Source organism: Dama dama, chromosome 7, assembly GCF_033118175.1.
Source record: "Dama dama isolate Ldn47 chromosome 7, ASM3311817v1, whole genome shotgun sequence".
Classification (NCBI taxonomy): domain Eukaryota; kingdom Metazoa; phylum Chordata; class Mammalia; order Artiodactyla; family Cervidae; genus Dama; species Dama dama.
The window spans coordinates 34,817,153-34,838,985 of NC_083687.1; the positions used below are offsets into that span (position 1 = coordinate 34,817,153).

The window sequence follows — 21,833 nt, forward strand, 5'->3', positions numbered from 1 at the left end:
AGCTGCCCTGCAGCATATGGAATCTTCTGGGACCAGGGATCAAACTCATGTCCCCTGCATTGGCAGGTGGATTCCTAAACACTGAACCACCAGAGCAGTCCCTGCTGTTTATTCTTTATGTGGCCATCAGAGCCCAAATAAATAAATGACTTGGTCATTCCAGCGCTAACAGAGACATGTGAACCATTGACTCAATTTGTCCCTCTCTATAACCGGCAGGTCATAGACTCTTATTTAGAAATATCCACTAAGTCTCTTTAATTTTTTCCAATGTAAGATCCTCTATGGAGAAGGAAATGGCAACCCACTCCAGTGTTCTTGCCTGAAGAATCCCAGGAGCGGGGAGCCTGGTGGGCTGTGTCTATGGGGTCTCACAGAGTCGGACACAACTGAAGCGACTTAGCAGCAGCAGCATGTAGCTATGGTAGCAATAAAATGGTCTACTTACCACAAGTTGGTCTTTGATCAGGTGACAATCTGAGATGAACTGAGCCAATTGTAAAGCGATCGGTGCCGTTGGCTCAAGGGGAATTTCCTCCGTTCTCAGGTGGAGCCCGGGATTGTGCTTTGTCTGCTCCGGGTTTTGCATGTAGAACAAGAAGCTTTGTGAGGGCGCTTTTTGTGTGTTCAGGTGCTATGGTCCAGAAATGCTCAGAGACCTTGATTTGTCCAATTTCGTCTTTGTTTTTTTCCCTCTGGAGAACAAGACTGAATCCCACAAACAGTATAACCTCAGAGGTGAATATAACCTCTGAATATTTTCGGATGGGAAAAGCAATGAGAGGAAGTTACATTCTAGAATCTAGAAAGGAACAGGAGACAGTTCTGCCCAGAGCTCTCAGTAGACACTGCAGTGGGTTCCCTCCTCTTCTTACAGGGCGATGACTTCGGCCGATCTCAACCAGGATGGATACGGTGACCTGGTGGTGGGTGCCCCTGGCTACAGCCACCCAGGCCACATTCACGTGGGCCGTGTGTACCTCATCTATGGCAATGACCTGGGCTTGCCCCCCATCGACCTGGACCTGGACAAGGAGGCCCACGGGATCCTGGAGGGTTTCCAGGTGAGGCCACATCTCACGTTTTCCCTTTCAAAGTTGATAAGCCACTGCCTGCCTTTCCCGGCACACTCTCCAGGATAAATGTCCAATGGCGAGAACGATGATAGTAACAAACAGCCAGAGGCCTGCTTCTGTGTAGTGACTTTTATTTTGAAAAACATGTTCACTTCAATGATCTCATTGTCTCTTTATCTTTTAGTGGTTTGTCTGACAGCTTCCGAAACACCCATACTATCGAGTGCCTTTGAATAACCAATCAGGATGTGATGTCTTGATAATATGATAATACAAAACCTTTTTGTTTTGTTTTGTTGGGGTGTTTTTTAAATATAAATTTTTTTTTATCTTGTAAGAATTTTATTTAAAAATTTTTTAAAAAATTTATTTTTGTGCTGGAGCTTCATTGCTGTGGGTGGGCTTTCTCTAATTGCAGTGAGCGGGGTCTACTCTCTAATTGAGGTGTATGGACTTCTCATTGTGGGACTTTCCAGGTAGCTCAGTGGTAAAGAATCTGCCTGCTACTGCAGGAGACGTGGGTTCGATCCCCGGGTTGGGAAGATCCCCTGAAGGAGGAAATGGCAACCCACTCCAGTATTCCTTCCTGGAAAATTCCATAGACAAAGAAGTCTGACAGGCTACAGTCCATGTGGTTGCAAAGAGCCAGACACATGCATGCATCTCTTGTTGGAGAACATGGGCTCTGGGGGCGCGAGCTTCAGTAGTTGTAGCACTCGGGTTTAGCTGCTTCACAGCATGTGGAATCTTCTCGGAGCAGAAATCAAACCCGTGTCTCCTGTATTAGCAAGTGGATTCTTAACCATTGGCCCACCAGGGAAGTCCTCTTGGAAGAACTTTAGATGCACAGAAAAGTTGTAAAGACAGTCCAGAGAGTTCCCATGTACCCTTGACCCAGTTTCCCCTGTGTTCACATCTTACATAATTGTGGCATTCTTGTCAAAATTAAGAGACCAACACTGGTAAATTACTATTAACTAAACTCCAGACTTTGGTCGGATTTTATTTCTTTAAGTGGTTATTCATTACCAGAAAAATCCCACAGTGACCGTACAGATGTTCCATATGAAGGCAGCACTAGCGTTCCTCTCGGGAGCACTAGAGACCTGGAGGGTTTTCCTCCTGGACGTCATTGGTGTTCATCCTTACGTGAGAGATAAGTAAGGAGGGGTCGATTGAGCCCTGTTATCCACCACGGATGAGTGTGGGGGCTTTGGTGGCACCGCAAACGTCAAGTATCAAGCCCTAGGGGAGTTGGGGGGTCAGACTTTACTTGTCCCAGACACCCCATTAAACCTTTCATTGTGGAGTTAATGCTGTGAAAAAATAGGATGGTGCTCCTGAACATACTTTAAATAATGAAAAGTCCAGTGGTTTATAATCTAGTTTAAGCTCTGATAGGTCTTCCCTGGTGGCTCAGATGGTAAAGAGTCTGCCTGCAGTGTAGGAGACCCAGGTTCAATCCCTGAGTCGAGAAGATTCCCCTGGAGAAGGAAACAGCAACCCACTCCAGTATTCGTGCCTGGAAAATCCCATGGATGGAAGAGCCTGGCACGCTACAGTCCATGGGGTTGCAAAGAGTTGGACAGGACTGAGCAACTTCACTTTCAAGCTCTGATGGAAGGAGCCCCTGAGTCCAAGAGGTGTTAACTAAGTTGATGGCAGAGTACGTGATCACACAGTCCCAGAGGGACAGGGACAGTATTTTCTGGGCCCTTCTGACACCACATGAGAAAGTTCCAAAATAAATTAACCCATTCCTGTTACTTCTTTCTTCTTCACCAAGCCATTCCCCTGTCAGGCTGTGGTGTAAAGTATAATCCTTTGGGCTCCTGTAGACAAGAAGTAAGACAGGCAGCTGCTTCCTGTGAATGGGAAACTCCATCCAAGATCCTTGGGGTGAGGAAGGAGGTAACTCCATGCCTTTATCTCCCAGTGTCCTTAAGTAATGGGGAAGATGCCACACTATGGCGTGCACTAGAGATGGGAATCTTGTAGCCATCATTCTTGGTCTGCAATTAACCTTTCTGGTCCTTATCTATAAGATGGAAGATTAGGATAGATATCTCAAAGTCAGTTCAGTTGCTCAGTCGTATCCGACTCTGCGACCCAATGGACTACAGCACACCAGGCCTCCCTGTCCATCACCAACTCCTGGAGCTTGCTCCAACTCCTGTCCATTGAGTTGGTAATGCCATCCAACCAGTCTCATCCTCTATTGTCCCCTTCTCCTCCTGCCTTCAATCTTTCTCAGCATCAGGGCCTTCCCCAGTTAGTCTGTTCTTTGCATCAGGTGGCAAACTATTGCAGTTTTAATTTCAGCATCAGTCATTCCAATGAATATTCAGGGTTGATTTCCTTTAGGATTGACTGGTTTGATCTCCTTGCAGTCCAAGGGACTCTCAAGTGTCTTCTCCAGCACCACAGTTCAAAAGCATCAGTTCTTTGGTGCTCAGCTTTCTTTATGGTCCAACTCTCACATCCATACATGACTACTGGAAAAACCATAGCTTTGACTAAACAGACCTTTGTCAGCAAAGTAATGTCTCTGCTTTTTAATATACTGTCTAGGTTGGTCATAGCTTTCTTCCAAGGAGCAAGAGTCTTTTAATTTCATGGCTGCAGTCACCATCTGCAATAGTTTTGGAGCCCAAGAAAATAAAGTCTGTTATTGTTTCCATTTTTTTCCCCATCTATTTGCCAGGAAGTGATGGGACCAGATGCCATGATCTTTGTTTTTTGAATGTTGAGTTCTAAGCCAGCTTTTTCACTCTCCTCTTTCACTTTCATCAAGAGGCTCTTTAGTTCTTCTTTGCTTTCTGCCATAAGGGTTGTGTCATCTGCATATCTGAAGTTATTGATATGTCTCCTGGCAATCTTGATTCCAGCTTGTGCTTCATCCAGCCAAGCATTTTGCATGATGTACTCTGCATATAAGTTAAATAATCAGGGTGACAATATACAGCCTTGATATACTCCTTTCCCAATTTGGAACCAGTCCATTGTTCCATGTCCAGTTCTAACTGTTGCTTTTTGACCTGCATACAGATTTCTCAGGAGGCTGGTAAGGTGGTCTGGTATTCCCATCTTTTAAAGAATTTTCCACAGTTTTTTGTGATCCATATAGTTAAAGGCTTTGGCATAGTCAATAAAGCAGAAGTAAATGTTTTTCTGGAACTGTCTTGCTTTTTCTATGACCCAGCGGATGTTGGCAATTTGATCTCTGGTTACTCTGCCTTTGCTAAATCCAGCTTGAACATCTGGAAGTTCATGGTTCATGTACTATTGAAGCCTCATTTGGAGAATTGGAGCATTACTTTGCTAGTGTGTGAGATGAGTGCAATTGTGTGGTAGTTTGAACATTCTTTGACATTGCCTTTCTTTGGGATTGGAATGAAAACTGACCTTTTCCAGTCCTGTGGCCACTGCTGAGTTTTCCAAATTTGCTGGCATATTGAGTGCAGTACTTTAATAGCATCATCTTTTAGGACTTGAAATAGCTCAGCTGGAATTCATTAAGCATCTGCTTATTTTAGAATGCTATGCTTTTTCTTGGAATGAGTTACCCTGCAGGAGGGCTTGCTAGTAGAGCTGATGTTGAGGAAATGAACCCGTTTTCAGTTGGCAGGGGCCCCTACTTATGGGTCCCCAGCCTGCCCCAGCTTGCTTGTATCTCCAGGCAATCCTTTCTCGTTTATCAAGTACCCACCCCGCCTCCCCCAGCATGGTAGAAAGGGGCTGTGTTCTCAGATGCCATTGCACACAGGTATAGAGAGATTAACCAACAAATAAGAGATGTGCGTTTTGGGGTGTGTGTGTGATGTAGCAAGCATCATTTGTGCAAGACTCTTCATTGTTAGATAAGTTGTGAAAGGATAGGAGAACCTCATGAGTTTCCTTTAGGTCTAGGCTGATTCCAGACAGCAGGAGATGGAAGATCTAGAAAACCCACCTTGGAAGAAAATGGTCCCTGAATGGGCTGAGTTTTCCATCTGTAAACCATAAAATTAGGGGCTACTAATCCACATAAAATGCTTGAACAGTGTCTACAGCGGAATCAATAGACCCTTTGGTAATGATGGATATGCTTTAAAGCTGTGCTGTTCAGTATGGGAGCTACTAAGTGTTTTGGCTTCTGAACATTTGAATGTGGCCAGTGAAACTGAAAAATTGACTTAATTTCAATGTTACAGCCACATTTATCTAGTGACTACTGCACTGGTCAGTACAGCTCTAGAACATCTTGAGTATTTGACAGACATTAGCTGCTGTTAAGTGATTATTATCTTGGGTACTTTCCAATAAGAGTCTAGTCCTTAACAAGGATACACAAGACCATTTTCTGAAAACCTAGAACTTTTAAGGACCTACATTCTTTTTTTTTTTTTTAATTTTAATTGGAGGCTAATTACTTTACAATATTGTGATGGTTTTGCCATACATTCACATGAATCAGCCATGGGTGTACATGTGTTCCCCATCATCCCTCACGGTCATCCCAGTGCACCAGCCCTGAGCACCCTGTCTGATGCATTGAACCTGGACTGGCGATCTATTTCACATGTTAATATACATATTTCAATGCTATTCTCTCAAATCATCCCACCCTCGCCTTCTCCCACAGAGTCCAACAGTCTGTTCTTTATATCTGTGTCTCTTTTGGACCTGCATTCTTCTCTCTGGTACCTTATCTTCCCCCTTGAGGCAGACAGACGTGCCAGAAACATCCTTAGGGTGAGCTAGCCACCTGGAGGGTCATGGATGTGTTACAAGTGGGCTGCAGTCTTGTTCCTCAGTCCTGGGTGCTCGATGGGGTCCCCCAGGGAGTCAGGTGTGTTCTTCGGAGGGTTGTGGCTCAGCCCAGGGGGAGTAACTGGTGTGTCTTCAGCCCTCAGGTCGGTTTGGCTCGGCTGTGGCTGTGCTGGACTTTAACGTGGACGGCGTGCCTGACCTGGCGGTGGGAGCCCCCTCGGTGGGCTCTGAGAAGCTCACATACACAGTAAGGAGGCTGGTGGGGAGAGGGGATAGTGGGGGTGGAGGCTGATGCCCATGGAGCCTCTGGAGAGAAGCAGGCGGAAGGGGTGCCAGGCAGTGTTTGTGGGGAGATGATCCCAGCCCTCCATTCAGGTCCTTGTGACCTCAGGCTACCTGGCAGATCCTGTTCCTGCCTCCCTGGCCTCAGTTTGGCTTCATGAGTAGGATTTCCCAATTCTGCCAGGTCCTGAATTCCCCTTCCCTTCTTCCCTCCCCCGGGGATGCTGAGAGATGGTCAGGGGAGGCAGAAATTCCAGCTAATCCACAGCTTCCTGTCATGGGGCAGGGACGTTGAGTCCCTGGATCCTTCCTCTCGGGCACAGAACCCAGCACGTTCCCCCTTTTCCTCCCCGAGAGCAGAGATCCTGGGTCCTGGCCCAGAGGGCTCTCCTCCTCCCAGTCCACACCATAGCTGAGCATCGTGAGTGACTGCAGAGTCAAAGGCCCTTCATCACCCTCTCCCACCGGGTTCACCTCTTCCCCTCCCTCCTCACTCGTGAGTCGTGGGAACAATTTTTCATGCAGACCATGGGGCACCCTCATGTTAGGACCCATGCTCAACAAGTTCTTTCTACCCGGGAAACCCCTTTTCCATTTTTTTTTTTTTTTTCTGTAGGGGGTAACACATCACTTCTTGGAGGAAGTGTGACCTAAACCCTGGTTCAGGGGACACTGTTGTCCTTTGCTCGCTGCCCCTTTGTAGCTCCTCACACTGCGGTGTCACAGTTGCCCCTTGGCCAGCTTTTGGGAGGGTCGAGGTTGGTCTTATCCATCACTGTGTACTCAGTCCTCAGCTCAGCGGGGAAAGGAAATGATTCTAGAAGGAGGAGGGATGGAGAGAGGCAAGTTGTAAGATGGGAACTGTTTTGTAACACAGTAACAGCACAGCCTATGTCCGAAGGCAAGCGAGTGGTACTGACGAGATGTACTGGTGTTGAGAAGTCATGGGCTGGGTCGGGGTGGTGGTGGGGCTTCGTGGGAGAGCCGGAAGCTGAGCTGGGCTTTGAAGGGGTTGTGGGCAGTTGAGTAGTTCATTCTGCAAATATGTTGAACAATTATGGATGGCAGACCCAGAGCAAGATGTGGGGGAGACCAAGATGAGATGACAGTTTCTGCTTTGGGAGCTCTTAATGATCTGATAGAAGAGGCTGATGCACAGTACCAGACACTGACTTCAGTCAGTAACCGAGCTCCTGACCCTACAGGGCTCTGATGGTGATTTGTTTCATCATCAGTCATCTTTGTCTTGCTCTTACTTAAGGTTCTTGGGTCACCACCGAGTCTCACAATCGCCCTGTGGTTTGTCCTTGTCTAGGGTGCAGTGTACATCTACTTTGGTTCCAAACAAGGACAACTGTCTTCTTCCCCCAACATCACCATCTCTTGCCAGGTATGTTGACCACCTTCACCAGGTACAGAAAACGAGAACTCACCGCATCCTAATTGCCCCAAGGCTGAGTTAAAGGTGTTTGGGTTCCCATTTTCTCTTCAGGATACCTACTGTAACTTGGGCTGGACCCTCCTGGCGGCAGATGTGAATGGAGACAGTGAACCGGACCTGGTGATTGGCTCCCCTTTCGCTCCAGGTGGAGGGAAACAGAAGGGAATTGTGGCTGCATTTTACTCTGCCTCCAGTTACAGTGACAGAGGTAGTGCTTGCCGGGGTTGGGTGGGCGGAGACCCCCACTGCTCTAGTCTGTGATGCCTTCTCTTGCATGGGGGTTTCGGTCCTGTTTCCCTTGTTGTGTGTGGTTTCACCTGAATTCTCTATCATTCTTCCTCTTTCAGATGTTCTAGCAAGTGTTGTGGGCAGTGTTGAATATACAGAAGGATCCAGTGTGTAGACCCAGATCCAAAGTGGAGGGTGGGGGGTGGGCAATAGTTACCCTCATAGCGTCTCAATGGAAGAGTGAATACACTCAGGCATCCCATTGATGCTCCAGCTGTCCAACAGGCCTTTTTTTTGGGGGGGTGGGGTGCACGCAGTTTATGGAATTTTAGCTCTTCAGCCAGGGATTGAACCTGGATCCTTGGCAGTGAGAACACAGCATCCTAACCACTAGACTGCCAAGAAAATTCCCAACAGGTCCTCTTTTTAGACAGCATCCTCCACTCCACAGAGGCTAGCTCTAGAAATGTATTTTTTGTATGATGCATGAGCCCCATTTCTGATGCTGGGGCCCTGGGGACAGGTGTGGGGGCACGTAAGAGTTGTGGCAAAAACAGCCCAATGAACCGTTTCTCATTATCCTACACAAAGGGCCACTCTTCCCATTCCTGTAGTCTTTCCACGTAAAGCAGAAGGCACTGTTTGTCTTGTGCAGAGAAGCTGAACGTGGAAGCTGCCAACTGGCTGGTGAGGGGAGAGGAGGACTTTGCTTGGTTGGGGTACTCCCTTCACGGCGTCGCTGTCAACAACAGCACTCTGCTCCTGGCTGGAAGCCCGACCTGGAAGAACGCCAGCAGGTGAGTCCTGATGTGGGGTGCAGGACAGTGACCCAAGGGGTGGGTGCCTGAAGCCTGGGGAGCCCACTGAATGTGGGGTTCACAGGAGTGGCTCTGAAATTCCTACCCTTCAAGGAAAAGCGAAGACTCTGGGTCAAGTGGCAAATGTTCCTTTTTAGAAGTTTGAGAGAGAGCTGTGTTAGTTTGCCTGCATTGTCTGGGTGGCTTAAGCAGCAGGAATTGATGATCTCACAGCTTCGGAGGTTAGAGATCTGAGATCAAGGTGTCAGCAGGGTTGCTATCTTCCAGGGCGCCTCTCTGTCACTTACAGCCGTCTTCTCTGTGCCTCCCATGCATCCTCTTTTCTGTGCATTGATCCCTGGTGTCTGTTCCTCTTCTTATGAGGACACTAGTCATATTGGATTGGGGCCCCACCACGATGACCTCATTTTAGCATAATTACCTCTTTAAAGACCCTGTCTCCAAATGCTATCACATTCTGAGGTATTGGCGGTTAGGATTTGAACATATGAACTTTGGGGAACACAATCCAGCCCATAACAGGAGGTATCCCCCTATTTTGTCAGTTGGAAAGTAGAATGTGAACCTCTTAACCTGGAGAGCCTTGATATGGGGGTTCTTTCTGAACCCCGCCCCCACACTGATGACAGGGACCAGTAGCCTGGGGTGCAGGGGGCGCTGTGAGTGGGGAAGATGTGGGTCATCTTTCCTTGGACCTGAGCACCCGCCCAGCACTGCGTCCTGGGTCCCAGCACCTAAGCCCAGCATACTTGCTTCCAGTCAGGGCCACTTGTTCCGCACTCGTGAAGAGAAACAGAGCCCTGGACGGGTGTATGGCTATTTCCCGCCAAACAGTCAAAGCTGGCTTACCATTTCCGGAGACAAGGTATGGTGGCCCCCTCCCTCCCCAGGGAAGCAGACACCACAGGGAGAGTTTCTCAGCTGTACTGTAGTGACTTACTGCATTTCACAGGCGATGGGGAAACTGGGTACCTCCCTGTCTAGTGGCCACGTGATGGTGAACGGGACCCGGACCCCAGTGCTGCTGGTGGGGGCCCCGACTCGAGGTAGGTCACCTGCCATGAAACTTCACTTCTTCAAGAATAGCTGCGTCACTTCCCAAACCCTGGAATCGGATCATTCTCATTTTGACCTATACTGCTTTTCCAGTGGTGCCTGCATTGTATCATAACCACCCCTGTTATGATAAAACTCCAGTTTTGCAAAGATATGACATCACTGAAAGAACTGGGGGGATCTAGTGTTGAAACTGTGACCTCTCCCAGCAGGTGGGTCATGTGGCATCAGACAGATGTCACTGTCTTACCGGCAAAAATTAAAAAGACAACTGCAGTATCCCCATGAGTTCACCGAAGTGTTTCAGTGTAGAGTTCGGGAATCACAGCTCTATGGACGGATTGAGTGAAACGTGAAATATCTGACCTACTTGCAGGGCAAGTTCAAGTAAACCAATAATTAGATTTAGGCCTGTCCCCCTGGCCTCTGGCTCAGCAGGATCTCTGGGTCCGACTGTGGCCACGACACACAACCGTTTAAATATTCAGTGGGGATTTTATGGTACTCATTAAAAGCTACAAAGTATTTGTGGTATGCAAAAGAATACTCGATGGCAAGGTTGAGCTGAGACTGGGAACTCACACACTGCTGGTGAAATGTAAACTGATGTACTTTCTCTAGTAAGAGGTTTGGCAAAATGGCAAGAGCCTTAAAAACAATACTCATTCCCCAAATCCAATGCTAGACGGGTCCCTTCTAAAAATCTGTTCTCAGAAAATAGTGTGGGGGAAGGATCATAGTAATTCATAAATATCATTTATCATAGTATTAAATATAAAACCAAAACTTAGTAAAAGGAATTTTGTAATCTGCAAAAAACCCCATTAAAATGTGTAGGTATGTATATGTAAGTATATATCACTGTCCAGAAACAAATATATGCATTACATACATTTTCTTCTTTATACTTTTTTTGGGTATTTTCCACACCTTTTACAATGATCATATATAAATTTTGGCATTCACAAATCTGACATAGTTTTGCCTGTGTCACTGCAAGTCTGTATCCTTGCTTCGTTCTTGTGACGGTGGCAGCTACTGTTCCGTGGTTTATTTCAGATGTCGTGTCTAAGGTGTCATTCCTGACCATGACCCTGCACCAAGGTGGGAGCACGCGGATGTATGAACTGACCCCTGACTCGCAGCCTTCTCTGCTCAGCACCTTCAGTGGAAACCGCCGCTTCTCCCGATTTGGTGGCGTTCTGCACTTGAGTGACTTGGATAATGATGGCTTAGGTAGGAAAGGAACGGTGGCTCTGGCCAAGAACATGGGTCCCCCTGATAGGATCACCCCTGGTCTAGCCTCATAACAAATCAAGACCAGAGCCGGATGTACAAGAGTGAGTTGTACTTCTTGAACATGGTGAAATGAGAGCCACCCACATCAATGAATGATGAAAGAGAAAACAAAAGCCTCTGACTGCACTGGAAAGAAATCAGGGTAGACCAGGGAAGGATGCATTACTATTAGTGGGAGGCTGGGTGAGGACCCAGCAGTGGAACAATGGAAAGGATGACAGCAAGGAGTAAGACACTTCCTTCTTCTGGTTTTCATTGTTCACAGATGAAATCATCATAGCAGCCCCGCTGAGGAACACAGACGCAACTGCGGGACTGATGGGGGGAGAGGATGGCTGTGTTTATGTGTATAATGGCAAACAGATCACCGTGGGTGACGTGACAGGCAAATGCAAATCATGGGTAACTCCATGTCCAGAAGAAAAGGTAAGTATTGTACACAATTCCACACCAAACTGGGAAAGGACGGTACTTGCTAATGCCTTGGTAAATTATGTCCACTCCAGAACTCTTAGTTCCTACTTGGACTCAGGTAACCTGACCCACACATGCGGTCAGAGCACAATCACTTGCTTGAAAGCTGCCTGCCTTCCGGCAGTTCTACAGCGCTTGCCCCCATAGATGAAGTTCAGCTCGATGTGGTGTCATACTGGCTCTTGGTTCGGAGCGCACAGCAGAAAACAGACCATGGCCGTTGGAGTTTCTTGAAGACTCCAGCCCTTTTTATTTCATCTTTCATTGCTTAAGTTTCCTGGATCTAAAACACTTGGCTGTTATTTTAAACTTAAAATTTCAAATTAGAAGAGAGTTTATTGTAAAACCATTAGAAAATGCAGTACAAAGAATTCCAGTCTGCAGAGATGTCCAGTAACCTTTTCATGTGTATCCTGCTAGTATTTTTTTTCTATGAACTTAATTACTACCATTTATTGTGTACTTACTCTGTGTGGGCCTGGGCTTCCCAGGTGGTGCTAGTGGTAAAGAATTTGCCTGCCCATGCAGGAGATGTGGGTTTGACCCCTGAGTTAGAAAGATCCCCCTGGAGGAGGGCATGGCAATCCAGTCCAGTATTCTTACCTGGAGAATCCCATGGACTGGCAGGCTACAGTCCATAGGGCTGCAAAGAACTGGACAGGACTGAAGCGACTGAGCATGCATACACTTTGTACCTAGCACTTTTTATATACATATAAAATCTAATTCACATCAAAGCTATTAGTTTGGTATTCTGTTCATTATAAAGAAACTGAAGATCAGAGAAGGAAGTTGTTACAGGTCACACTGCTAGGAAATGGTAGAACAGGGACTTGAACCAGAGCTGATTCTGAAGCACACCCTTAAACCTTTACACTGTGTCTGTGTATATATTAATGGTTGTGATCCTAGTGTACATTTTGTACACAACTTTATCTTGTTTTACCTATCAACAAGTCTTCTATGCTTTCTATATTCTTATACAATATATCTACCAGATGCTTAGTTGTTTATCTGTAGACAAACCATTTAAGTGACTCTTAGTCACTTAGTCTATTTCAAATTTTTGCTGTTATAGTAAGATAAATATTCACATAAACATTTTTATACATCTGTTTTTCTGAGCTACATTCCTGTAAGCAGAATTTCTGGTGACAAACGGCTTCTCTAAAATGTAGAAATTTGAGTGAGTATAATTAAAATTGGTTAAAGAAAAAAATCCGTGAACAGCAATAACATTAAGTCTCCCTTTCTTATCACTCTCTTTCAGGCCCAATATGTACTAATTTCTCCTGAAGTAAGTAAATTCTAAAAAAAAAAGAAGCCCTTTCCCGTATTTTAAGTTGATAAAATCATATGGTATGTTTTCAAAGGCCATTAACAGACAGTGTATTTCACAGGCAGGCTCAAGGTTTGGGAGCTCTGTGATCACTGTGAGGTCCAAGAAAAAGGTAAGTGCCAAGACTGTACGGCTTTGGTGGTTGCGTTTGTTCTAAGGCTGGGATTTGGGAGTGATCTCATTTTGCATGTATTTTAGATTTTATTTGAAAAACAGGGACTCAAAAAAAAAAAAAAAAAGAAAACACATAATCCCATCAGTTTTTGGTGAAAGGTTCTCCTCACTACCCCTCCAATTTCATCCTCTACAACAGGGGTTGGCAAATTACAGCCTGTTGGCCAACTCTAGCTGGCTGCCTATTTTTGTGTAATCCACAAACTAAAAATGATTGACATGTTTAAATGACTGGAAAAAATGAGACTATTTTGTGATACAAGATATTTACAAGAATTCAAACTGCAGTGTCTCTAACAAGCTTTACTGGAATATAGATGGCCACATTCATTCTTTTCTCTTCCTCTGCGGCTTGTTCAGTTGCTCAGTCGTGTCCGACTCTTTGCGACCCCATGGACTGCAGTTACCTCTGATACTCTACCACAACTGCAGTTGACTGATGTCCCACAAAGCCTAAAATATTACCCTGATACTTTACTGTAAAAGTCTGCCAACCCTTGCCATATTGGCTAAGCATTGTTAATATATTTTGGCTCTTTAGGAATGAACCAAATACATACTAACAATATATTTGTTATATAGTTGTTACTTTTTGTATGGCTTTAGAATAACTATGCAAATATCTCTGCTGGCTAGATTCCTGGAAGACTACTAGGTCAAAGGGTATGCACATTTTGAATTTTAATAGCCATGACAGATTTAAAGGATTTTATCTTAAAACATACAGCTAGACCACTGATTTCACTCATTTATTTAAGGATATGACATTGTACAGATCTGTGCTAGGCTATGAGAGAGAAAGAGACCAAGTGTCTGTTCTTGAGGAAAATTAAGATTTATTTAACACGTGGGAAGTTAAAAGGCAAACAAGTATAGTAATAAATGCTAACTGGAAGTGTGAACTGTGGTATGAAAGGCTAGAGAAGCCATCATAGAGTTTTGAGTACAGAACCAAGTCTGCGGGGCTTGGCAGGTGCTGTGGCCCTGACTTGGACTTGTAAGCACTGTGGTGAAACTGCCCTCTACTGGCCAACAGTTCAAGTAGCCCTTCAACTCATTTATGGGCAAGCTTAACCACAACAAAAAAAGAGACGGATTATAAACTATGGGGGGCTTCTCAAAAGATATGATCATAAGAATATCGTAAATTTGGTTTGCATTTTAAATTTTATTCACTTTCCAGGAATCAGACGTTACTAAGAACCCATGAACCATATACAAATCATGAACCAACTGAAGGGGGGGGGGGGGTAGTGTAGATCATCTGAAAGTAATTTGATTCCTTTCTGTTTAACACTGCAAATTCATCTTCCTAATTACAGTTCATGAGTCAATATTAAAATTACTCCACTTTCCCAACACATACCTGAGGCTGGGGGCCCTGAAGAACTCTTTTGAGTGTGAAGATAAATCGAAGGTTATGTTTTAAAAATGGACACAATCTGAGGATGATGAGAGTGGGTGGCCTCTTAAGGAGACATGAGTAAAAGTTAGGATTTTGAAGACTCCTCTCTTCCTTTCTCTGTGTGAGCATTAAGCAACCAACTAGAATTAGGAGGACCACTTACGTCTGTGGTATTGCCACCGTGTTTCTGAAACCTCCTGTGGCCTTTAGCCAGCCTGTGAGCCCTGATGGGAATTGGCTGGGGGAGTCAGGGAAGGCCTGGCAGAGCCCCTGGGGCTTGAGTGGATCTGGAAATCAGAGTACACTGACTGCGCAGAAAGGGCAAGAGCAGGGGAAGACTTGATTTTAGGAATGGAGGTGGTTTAACCAGGCAATGGAGAGGACACTTAGCTTGTGGCCAAGCTATGACATATCCAGTAAATGAGCAATTCCACAAGTAAGAGTTTACAGCTTTTTTCCCCCTCTTAATTGACAATGGGGGAATTTAAAAAGACACACGCAAAAAGGTCATGCATAGTACCTGACACATCTGAATTCCATTGGGAGGTTTCAAAATTAAGTCAATGAAAAACTTCACAGGTTTGGTCCCTGTATGGTCACACCCTGCTCCACCCATCAGTCAGATCAGCCACACCTCACCTATCCAGAAACACTTGGTAGTTTCAAAACTAAAATCCACTTCAAAAAATGTTTAAAAACTTGTATAAGCTTTGAAGACAGTTTTGAAAGCAGCAGGGGCAGAGAAGGTGGTGTGAACACATTGATGAAGCCAGATTACTCCAGATATGCCGTCTACACTGCACCACAGCTAGGATGCTGAATAAACACTCACAGATGCACTTTTCCCTTGTGTACCTGAGAAGGAGCTAGTGAGGACTTCCTCAGCTGTGGTTTTCTGAACCTACAGAGCTGAGAAAGGGGGTATTTAAACCAGAGGAAAGAGGCATTTAAGCTCAAGCCCTTGGGTCTGGCCAATGTCTAGCTTTATCTTTCTAGCTCAGAGCATGACATGATGCCTGGACTTCAGCAGGAAAGCGACACAGTTGTGAATGAATCCTGTTTTGTGTCTCCTACAGAATCAAGTTGTCGTTGCTGCTGGAAGGAGTTCTCTGGGAGCCCGACTCTCTGGGGCACTTCATATCTATAGCCTCAGCCAAGATTAAAGGTTTCACTCCATTTTCCTCACCTGTCCCCCTCTCTCGTGCTGAGTCATCTTCTGGGTGAGCGTTCTGGGGGACAAAGTGGCGTATCCAGGGGAGCCTTGGTGGACCTTACGACAGGTGGGGCTCCTGGGGGTGGAGACACACACACAGACTGGCTGCCAAGACACAGTAAGTGGTGACAACATCGAAGTATGTGAAACAGTGGATGCGCTGGTTACTCGTGTCCCTTTGCAAAGCTTGTTTCCTGTGCACCTCAACTTAATTCCTGACTGGCTTCCTGTGCTCAGACCTGCTGCACAACCCACTTCCTCTTCCACTTGAGCACCTGTGTCTTTCTGATGCCTTGAAAGGCCTGTCTCTAGTTATCTTAGGAAAAGCTCTGTAGCACAATTCTTGCTAAAAACTGGTGACCCATTCCAATCAAAGTGAAACAGAAAGCACAGTACACAGGAGAAAAAGCATGAGAGACAGAACGAGGAGAAAAGTACGGGGGTGAGGCATAACCTCACAACTCCAAAATCACGTTGCAAGTGATGTGGTCCTTTCTTATGAGGACTATTGTGTCTTCAGTGTTTCATACAGTGAAGGACAAATATAAAAAGTTAAATATCACCTGACTGTGCCCTCAGATGCTTCTGGAGAAATGACTGTCCTAACAACCGTTGCACCTAGTGATCTTCTGCTAATCTGAAGTCATCTCAGGAAGCCTCAGGCAGTGGGAGACTGCCACAAGCCTTGCCAACAGAACCAGAACAGGAAGGAGAGAAATCTGTCGTGAGCTGCAGGTGACTGTGCGGGACTCAGGAGTGAGGCAGGCTTGGCCTCCCTGCTTCCTGGGCTGGTCTCAGTGGAGCAGATTTCATCTGCCAGGCCTGGAGGGTAGAATGTTTAAGGGAAGGGAATGGACCACAGGATTTCAGCTTCTCTAAAATTCTGTGGGCACTGTTATCCGTAAACTGTAACTAGTTGATTCTCTATCAGGGTAGAACCTCTTTTCTTCTGACACTAATGAAATGATACTAAAACCAGGAAAAAATTAAAATGACCAGAGCCCGTCTCTTAGCTTCTCAGGGCAGTAAAGAGACTGGTCAGAGGACGTAGGGTTTTGGCTGAAGGGTAAGTTGAACTCGAAATCAAAGGAAAAACCAGTAGAATTACAACTGTGAGTATATATTGAGTGTGTATATAGGAGAACAGCATAAACAGGCTCACACCTAGACAGGACCTCTGGCTGACTCCCAGGACCGTCCCGTCCCTTCTTTCTCAAAGAGGTATACTAGTTGCATGGTTCCCTATGGCATAGTACAAAGCACACAGAAATACCATTTGCTTTTTGGTTAACAACTATTTGCCTGCTCAACCTATTTGAAGAATTGTTTTTATTAAAGTTTATTTTTAGGGGACCAGAAATGACTTACTCGTATTCCCTTATTCTGAGTGAAGAACAAGCTGAAGACGCTGCATTTCAGTAAAGGTGTGCTCTCGGTACCGCATCTCTTCATTTAGAAGGATGCATACCTTCATCAGGCCGCTGCTAAACAAAGTGTTATGCTTGACTAAATGATCGGGCCAGTGTTTAAACATAATTATTCTTTACCTGAAGATTTATATTTTCCTGAACGTAATAGCAACCAGCGGGAGGAGATGGTTAAAATTTACTAAGTTAGAAGCAGGTCTTCATATAGGATATTTAACCATACTAACCTGTATTAAGAAATTATATAAATTGTATCCTACTGCATGTATGGAAAATATATAAAAACCTGGCATACAGAAAAAAACCTAATACCTGACAGACTAATATATTATCTCAACAGGTGGATTAAGTTTCCATTCTACACTAAGTTAACTGTAATTCTAAGCACTGGTTCTGACTTCAGCTGCTCAGTCGTGTCCGACTCACTGTGACCCCATGGACTGCAGCATGCTAGGCCTCCCTGTCCATCCCCAACTCCTGGAGTTTACTCAAACTCATGTCCATTGAGTCAGTGATGCCATCCAACCATCTCATCCTCTGTCGTCCCCTTCTCCTCCTGCCTTCAATCTTTCCCAGCATCAGGGTCTTTTCCAATGGTCAGTTCTTCGCATCAGGTGGCCAAAATATTGTAGTTTTAGCTTCAGCATCAGTCCTTCCAATGAATATTCAGGACTGATTTCCTTTAGGATGGACTGGTTGGAGCTCCTTGCAGTCCAAGGGACTCTCAAGAGTGTTCTCCAACACCACAGTTCAAAAGCATCAATTTATCCTTTTGAATTGATTTATGACATACTTAAAATAAAAATACCTTATAGGGTTTAAATCTCTCAGGAACACAAATCTGAACTTATACAACAATTCAAAATTACCTTTATTTTATGATATCAGAACACGGTTGCATATTTGCAATTTTTGTCTATTACCTGTATATGCAAAGACTGTCTTACAGGCTTCCAGACCGGAACTGATTTATGCCTTTGTATCACACACCTAAAGAGATTTGAAGTGAGTTTGGGAATAAACTCAGGTATCTGAATTCCCTATTCCATGCTCCAACTACATAAATTTTTACCATTACTAAAGTAATGACAATAAATCCTGAATTTAAAGTGAGTTTAATATTTGAGTTTAATATTTAATATTAATTTTCCAAAACATAAAGCTGTGTACAAATCTTAGAATAACTCACCAAAATATATGGCTTTTTAATATGATTATTTAGTGGTTATTGGTCTATCAAGAGTAAAGCAAGTATTAATAGTATCTTAAAATGACACCTATTTTTGCTACACTTTCTTAGAGGTCTTACAATAACAACATGTTAAGAATATCATTCCCTGTACATGTTAAAGAGGATATGACTGCCTGCTTACTCATAACTGAATATTTGGTATTCTTTCACCTTATTTACAAATAATTTATATACTCCATCTATTTAAATTCAAAATTTAAAACTGCTGAACTTTTTTTTCATAGGCTGTTTTATTATTTAATAGCTCTTTAATGTAAGAAGCATCCTGCTATCTATCACCAAAGCAGAGGCAGCTGACATCTAGAAATTAACTTGACTGAACCATGTTCAAGAACTTTATAAACCATTAGTACCTTCCCTTTATCAGACTTATGAGGTAGTTGCATTTATTTCCCCTTTTACTGATGAGACACTGACTGAAAATTATTTTAGCTAAGCCCTCCTCAAACTAACATCAGAAAGAAAAAAAGACCAAAATTCTATCCCGTACCTGACCTTAAACCAAATCACATTTTGCCTCTTGGACTTCCAAATTTTCGTCACAGTTAAGTAATATTTATTAATATTATCTATTTTACAGTGATAACCTGAAGATCAAAAACAGCATAGTGCTCTGAGGTATACCAAAGAAGAGTGCCCTGTGAAATCTAAATATTGTTAAAGATACTTTATCTTGGAAATCAAATAGATCTGTCATGGTATTTACATTCCACAGCCACACCATAGAGCATGCTCCAAGACAAGCCCAGCGTGTTTCATGCTGTTCCAATGTCCTTTCATAACCACACATGGAAACGGGAAACTTCATTTGTTTTTTTTCAGATCAGCTATTGGAAAGAGCATTTTAATTCATTTTTACCCACCTGGTAAATGGACCCTATTTACTAATTTTGTAGTGCAAGAGCTGCTTTGGACTCTAGAAGTGTCTATGTATGTTACTTTTGGAGATGAATATAACTAATGTTCTGTGTAACTTTTTAACCTCCAGAAAATACAGAAAACATAGAAGATATCAGGTAGCACAGGTGCTTGAGACATAGAAATATTAGCCATGTTTTAAACTCAACTCTGTGAAAACAAAAAGGTAGCAGATACAATTTTAAAATTTATCTACCCTCTTGTTTTAGGAAGCCCATCAGCCAGCCTCTCGGGTGTAGCCAAACAGATGAAAAATGTGTAGCCTAGTTAATCTTGCTACACGTTTCCCTTTTTGGTGTGACATGTCTGTCCTAAAAACCAAGGAATGATTCAAACAGCTATAAAACAGTAACAGAATGGAAATACTTCCAGCTATTTCCAAAGGCTTTAATTACAGTCAAACAAAGAAAAATAGTTTCATGGGTTGAGGAAGTAAAATTTTAAATAATTGGAAGCTATACAAAGCTGATATTAATGTCTCATTTCCTTTTTGTATTCCTTATATAAAAATAGGGGCAGGGACTTCCTTGGCAGTTAAGAGGTTGAAACAGCACACTTCCACTGCAGGGGGCATGGATTCAAGCCCTGGTCAGGGAACTGAGATCCTGCATGCAGCCAAAAAAAAGAAGAGCGGGGGGAGGATGTGTGTGTGCAAATAAAAGAAAATACAGTTATGTCAAAGGCTGATTTAAAGTTTATGGTTAATATATATTATGCTAGCTTTTTCACCTGAGAGTCAGGAAATTCACAAGAACATGATTCCTTACAGTAAGAACTGTGGTTACCTAATCTCACAACTACGGGTTTGTCAAGTTCCCAGGCTTCATTTGGCATGCGGCTGCAGTTTTGTTAACATGTATAAATTAAATAAAATCGATACCACAATCTAATCCTGGATTAAGTTAATCTCTCCATGTCTTACATCTATAAAAACAGCCTTTTAAGTTTGTAGGAAATAGAATTTTGGTCTTTTACAAAGCAAGCACAAAAATACAATTAAGTTCTAGTACTGTGACTGCCATAATATTTTTATCATCAGACATTATAATTTAAGTGTCAGTGATTTTCTTTCAAGTCTCTGATTCCATAAAATAATAAAAAGATACTAGAATTTCCCTGTGACTACCATAAAAAATAGTTCAGTTTCCATTGGGTTATTCCTAACGATTTGTTAGGACACCCCTGCTTGATCCAAGTCCATCTGGCCTGAAGCTGTGTTTCACTTCCAGCCTTCTGTCTGCCTGCAGTGTCTTCTTAGGTAAAGAGGCCATCTAAATAAAAGCAGAAAAAATTCGTAATTTTAGTTGTGTCGGTTTAAAAGAAAAACCACCAGTAAAAACGATACATTAACCACTAAAGGAGTGAAGGCCTGCCAGCCGTGTATCACTGTCTTGAGTACTTGCTCCAGGGATATAAACTGCAAGTGGAAGGCTATGAAAAAGAGATAAACTGTCTTTTCCTAACACGATAAATGTTTTCTACATTTCAGTTTTGGTTATGACAAAACTTGCACCAGAATTACTAACACCTGTCTAAATGTACAATGTCTGTCACAGCATTCCACCAAAATAAACTTCTAACTTACTTACTCTGCCACTGCTTTCCACATAACATCGAATTCTCCTTTTAACTACATGAAGCAGGAGGCACTGACTTAAGTGGGAAAGCTGGGCGAGGCTGAGAGAAATTAAAAAACCTGTTCAGGGTCTCAAAGCCTGTGACAACCTAGCCCAGGCCGCAGGACTTCCGCCCGGGGACTGCAGCCCCGCTGTGGTGCTGTGCCGAGTCTGACCCTTCATACCAGAGGAGGCAGGGGAGCTTCCAGCTGTCGTCCGAGGAATGAGAGCAAGCGCCTCCAGATGAGGCCGCTTCCCATAAACATAATTCCTGTGATCAGCCAGAACACTCTATGGTCCTAGAAGAGAACACACAGTCAATTTCAACCACAAAAGGCTAGGCTCCTTCGTGATAAAATTTCCTGAACTTGTCACTACCTGAGTTTAAAAGGAACTTTCAAACTTTGTGCTGCTCCTTCCTATGGGAACTAAGAACAAGTGCCCTAACAGCACTCAGAGACCAAGAGTCAAAAAATAAACTGGAAGGAAAACATGATTTAAAAGAGTATTTTATGATCATCAGTGAACCAATATAACTGCTTTTACTCTGTATTTCCTTCCAGTCTTTGTTTACATTCACACAGATTTTAATATACAGGACATACAACTTAAAATTTCTGCTTATGGCCACCCTTGCTGAACTGTGAGCTGAGGTGTCCTGGCCTTACAGCACCTCAGAATATTTTAAATTTTCAAAGAAAACACAAGTGTCATCTGTGCAACACGGTGAGAACTGCTACTCTTAAACTGTTCTTCATAAAACAAACTCCAAGTAACATGACAGAAACTCTAATATAATAAACTTTTGGCCTGGGATGCTGTGAAACAACTGTTGCTGTTCAGTCACATCTGACTGTCTTGCAACCCCATGGAGGCTCCTCTGCCTGTGGGGGTTTCCCAGGCAAGAATACTGGCGTGGGTTGCCATTTCCTTCTCCAGGGGATCTTCCCAACCCACGGATCAAACCTGCGTCTCCTGCATTAGCAGGTGGATTCTTTACCACTGAGCGACCAGGGAAGCCCCAAACAGCTATGACACTAAAAGCATCATGAACCAAGAAAGT

The 21,833-nt window shown here is 43.9% G+C and overlaps 2 protein-coding genes across 3 annotated transcripts in view; one reads left to right on the forward strand and one right to left on the reverse strand.

The window, feature by feature from the left end:
• Nucleotides 1-17,732, forward strand: part of GPLD1 (glycosylphosphatidylinositol specific phospholipase D1) — a 54,635-nt gene extending 36,903 nt beyond the window's left edge. The window contains exons 14-26 of one of the 2 annotated variants that reach the window (XM_061147505.1): nucleotides 878-1,064; nucleotides 5,965-6,075; nucleotides 7,426-7,500; nucleotides 7,603-7,759; nucleotides 8,435-8,576; nucleotides 9,357-9,462; nucleotides 9,550-9,643; nucleotides 10,713-10,889; nucleotides 11,218-11,378; nucleotides 12,697-12,723; nucleotides 12,827-12,877; nucleotides 15,421-15,509; nucleotides 16,137-17,732. In XM_061147505.1, coding sequence (XP_061003488.1) covers nucleotides 878-1,064; nucleotides 5,965-6,075; nucleotides 7,426-7,500; nucleotides 7,603-7,759; nucleotides 8,435-8,576; nucleotides 9,357-9,462; nucleotides 9,550-9,643; nucleotides 10,713-10,889; nucleotides 11,218-11,378; nucleotides 12,697-12,723; nucleotides 12,827-12,877; nucleotides 15,421-15,507 — 1,375 coding nt within the window. In that variant the 3' untranslated portion in view covers nucleotides 15,508-15,509; nucleotides 16,137-17,732. Of the gene's footprint in view, nucleotides 1-877; nucleotides 1,065-5,964; nucleotides 6,076-7,425; nucleotides 7,501-7,602; nucleotides 7,760-8,434; nucleotides 8,577-9,356; nucleotides 9,463-9,549; nucleotides 9,644-10,712; nucleotides 10,890-11,217; nucleotides 11,379-12,696; nucleotides 12,724-12,826; nucleotides 12,878-15,420 lie in introns of both variants that reach the window. The other variant, XM_061147506.1, reaches the window with a different exon arrangement.
• A 105-nt stretch (nucleotides 17,733-17,837) lies between these two features.
• MRS2 (magnesium transporter MRS2) overlaps nucleotides 17,838-21,833 on the reverse strand; it is a 36,517-nt gene continuing 32,521 nt past the window's right edge. Inside the window, exons 10-11 of the mRNA XM_061147512.1 lie at nucleotides 20,956-21,069; nucleotides 17,838-20,425 (exon numbers count right to left, since the gene is read on the reverse strand). Of these exons, the coding sequence (XP_061003495.1) occupies nucleotides 20,315-20,425; nucleotides 20,956-21,069 (225 nt within the window). The 3' untranslated portion in view covers nucleotides 17,838-20,314. The remainder of the gene's footprint in view (nucleotides 20,426-20,955; nucleotides 21,070-21,833) is intronic.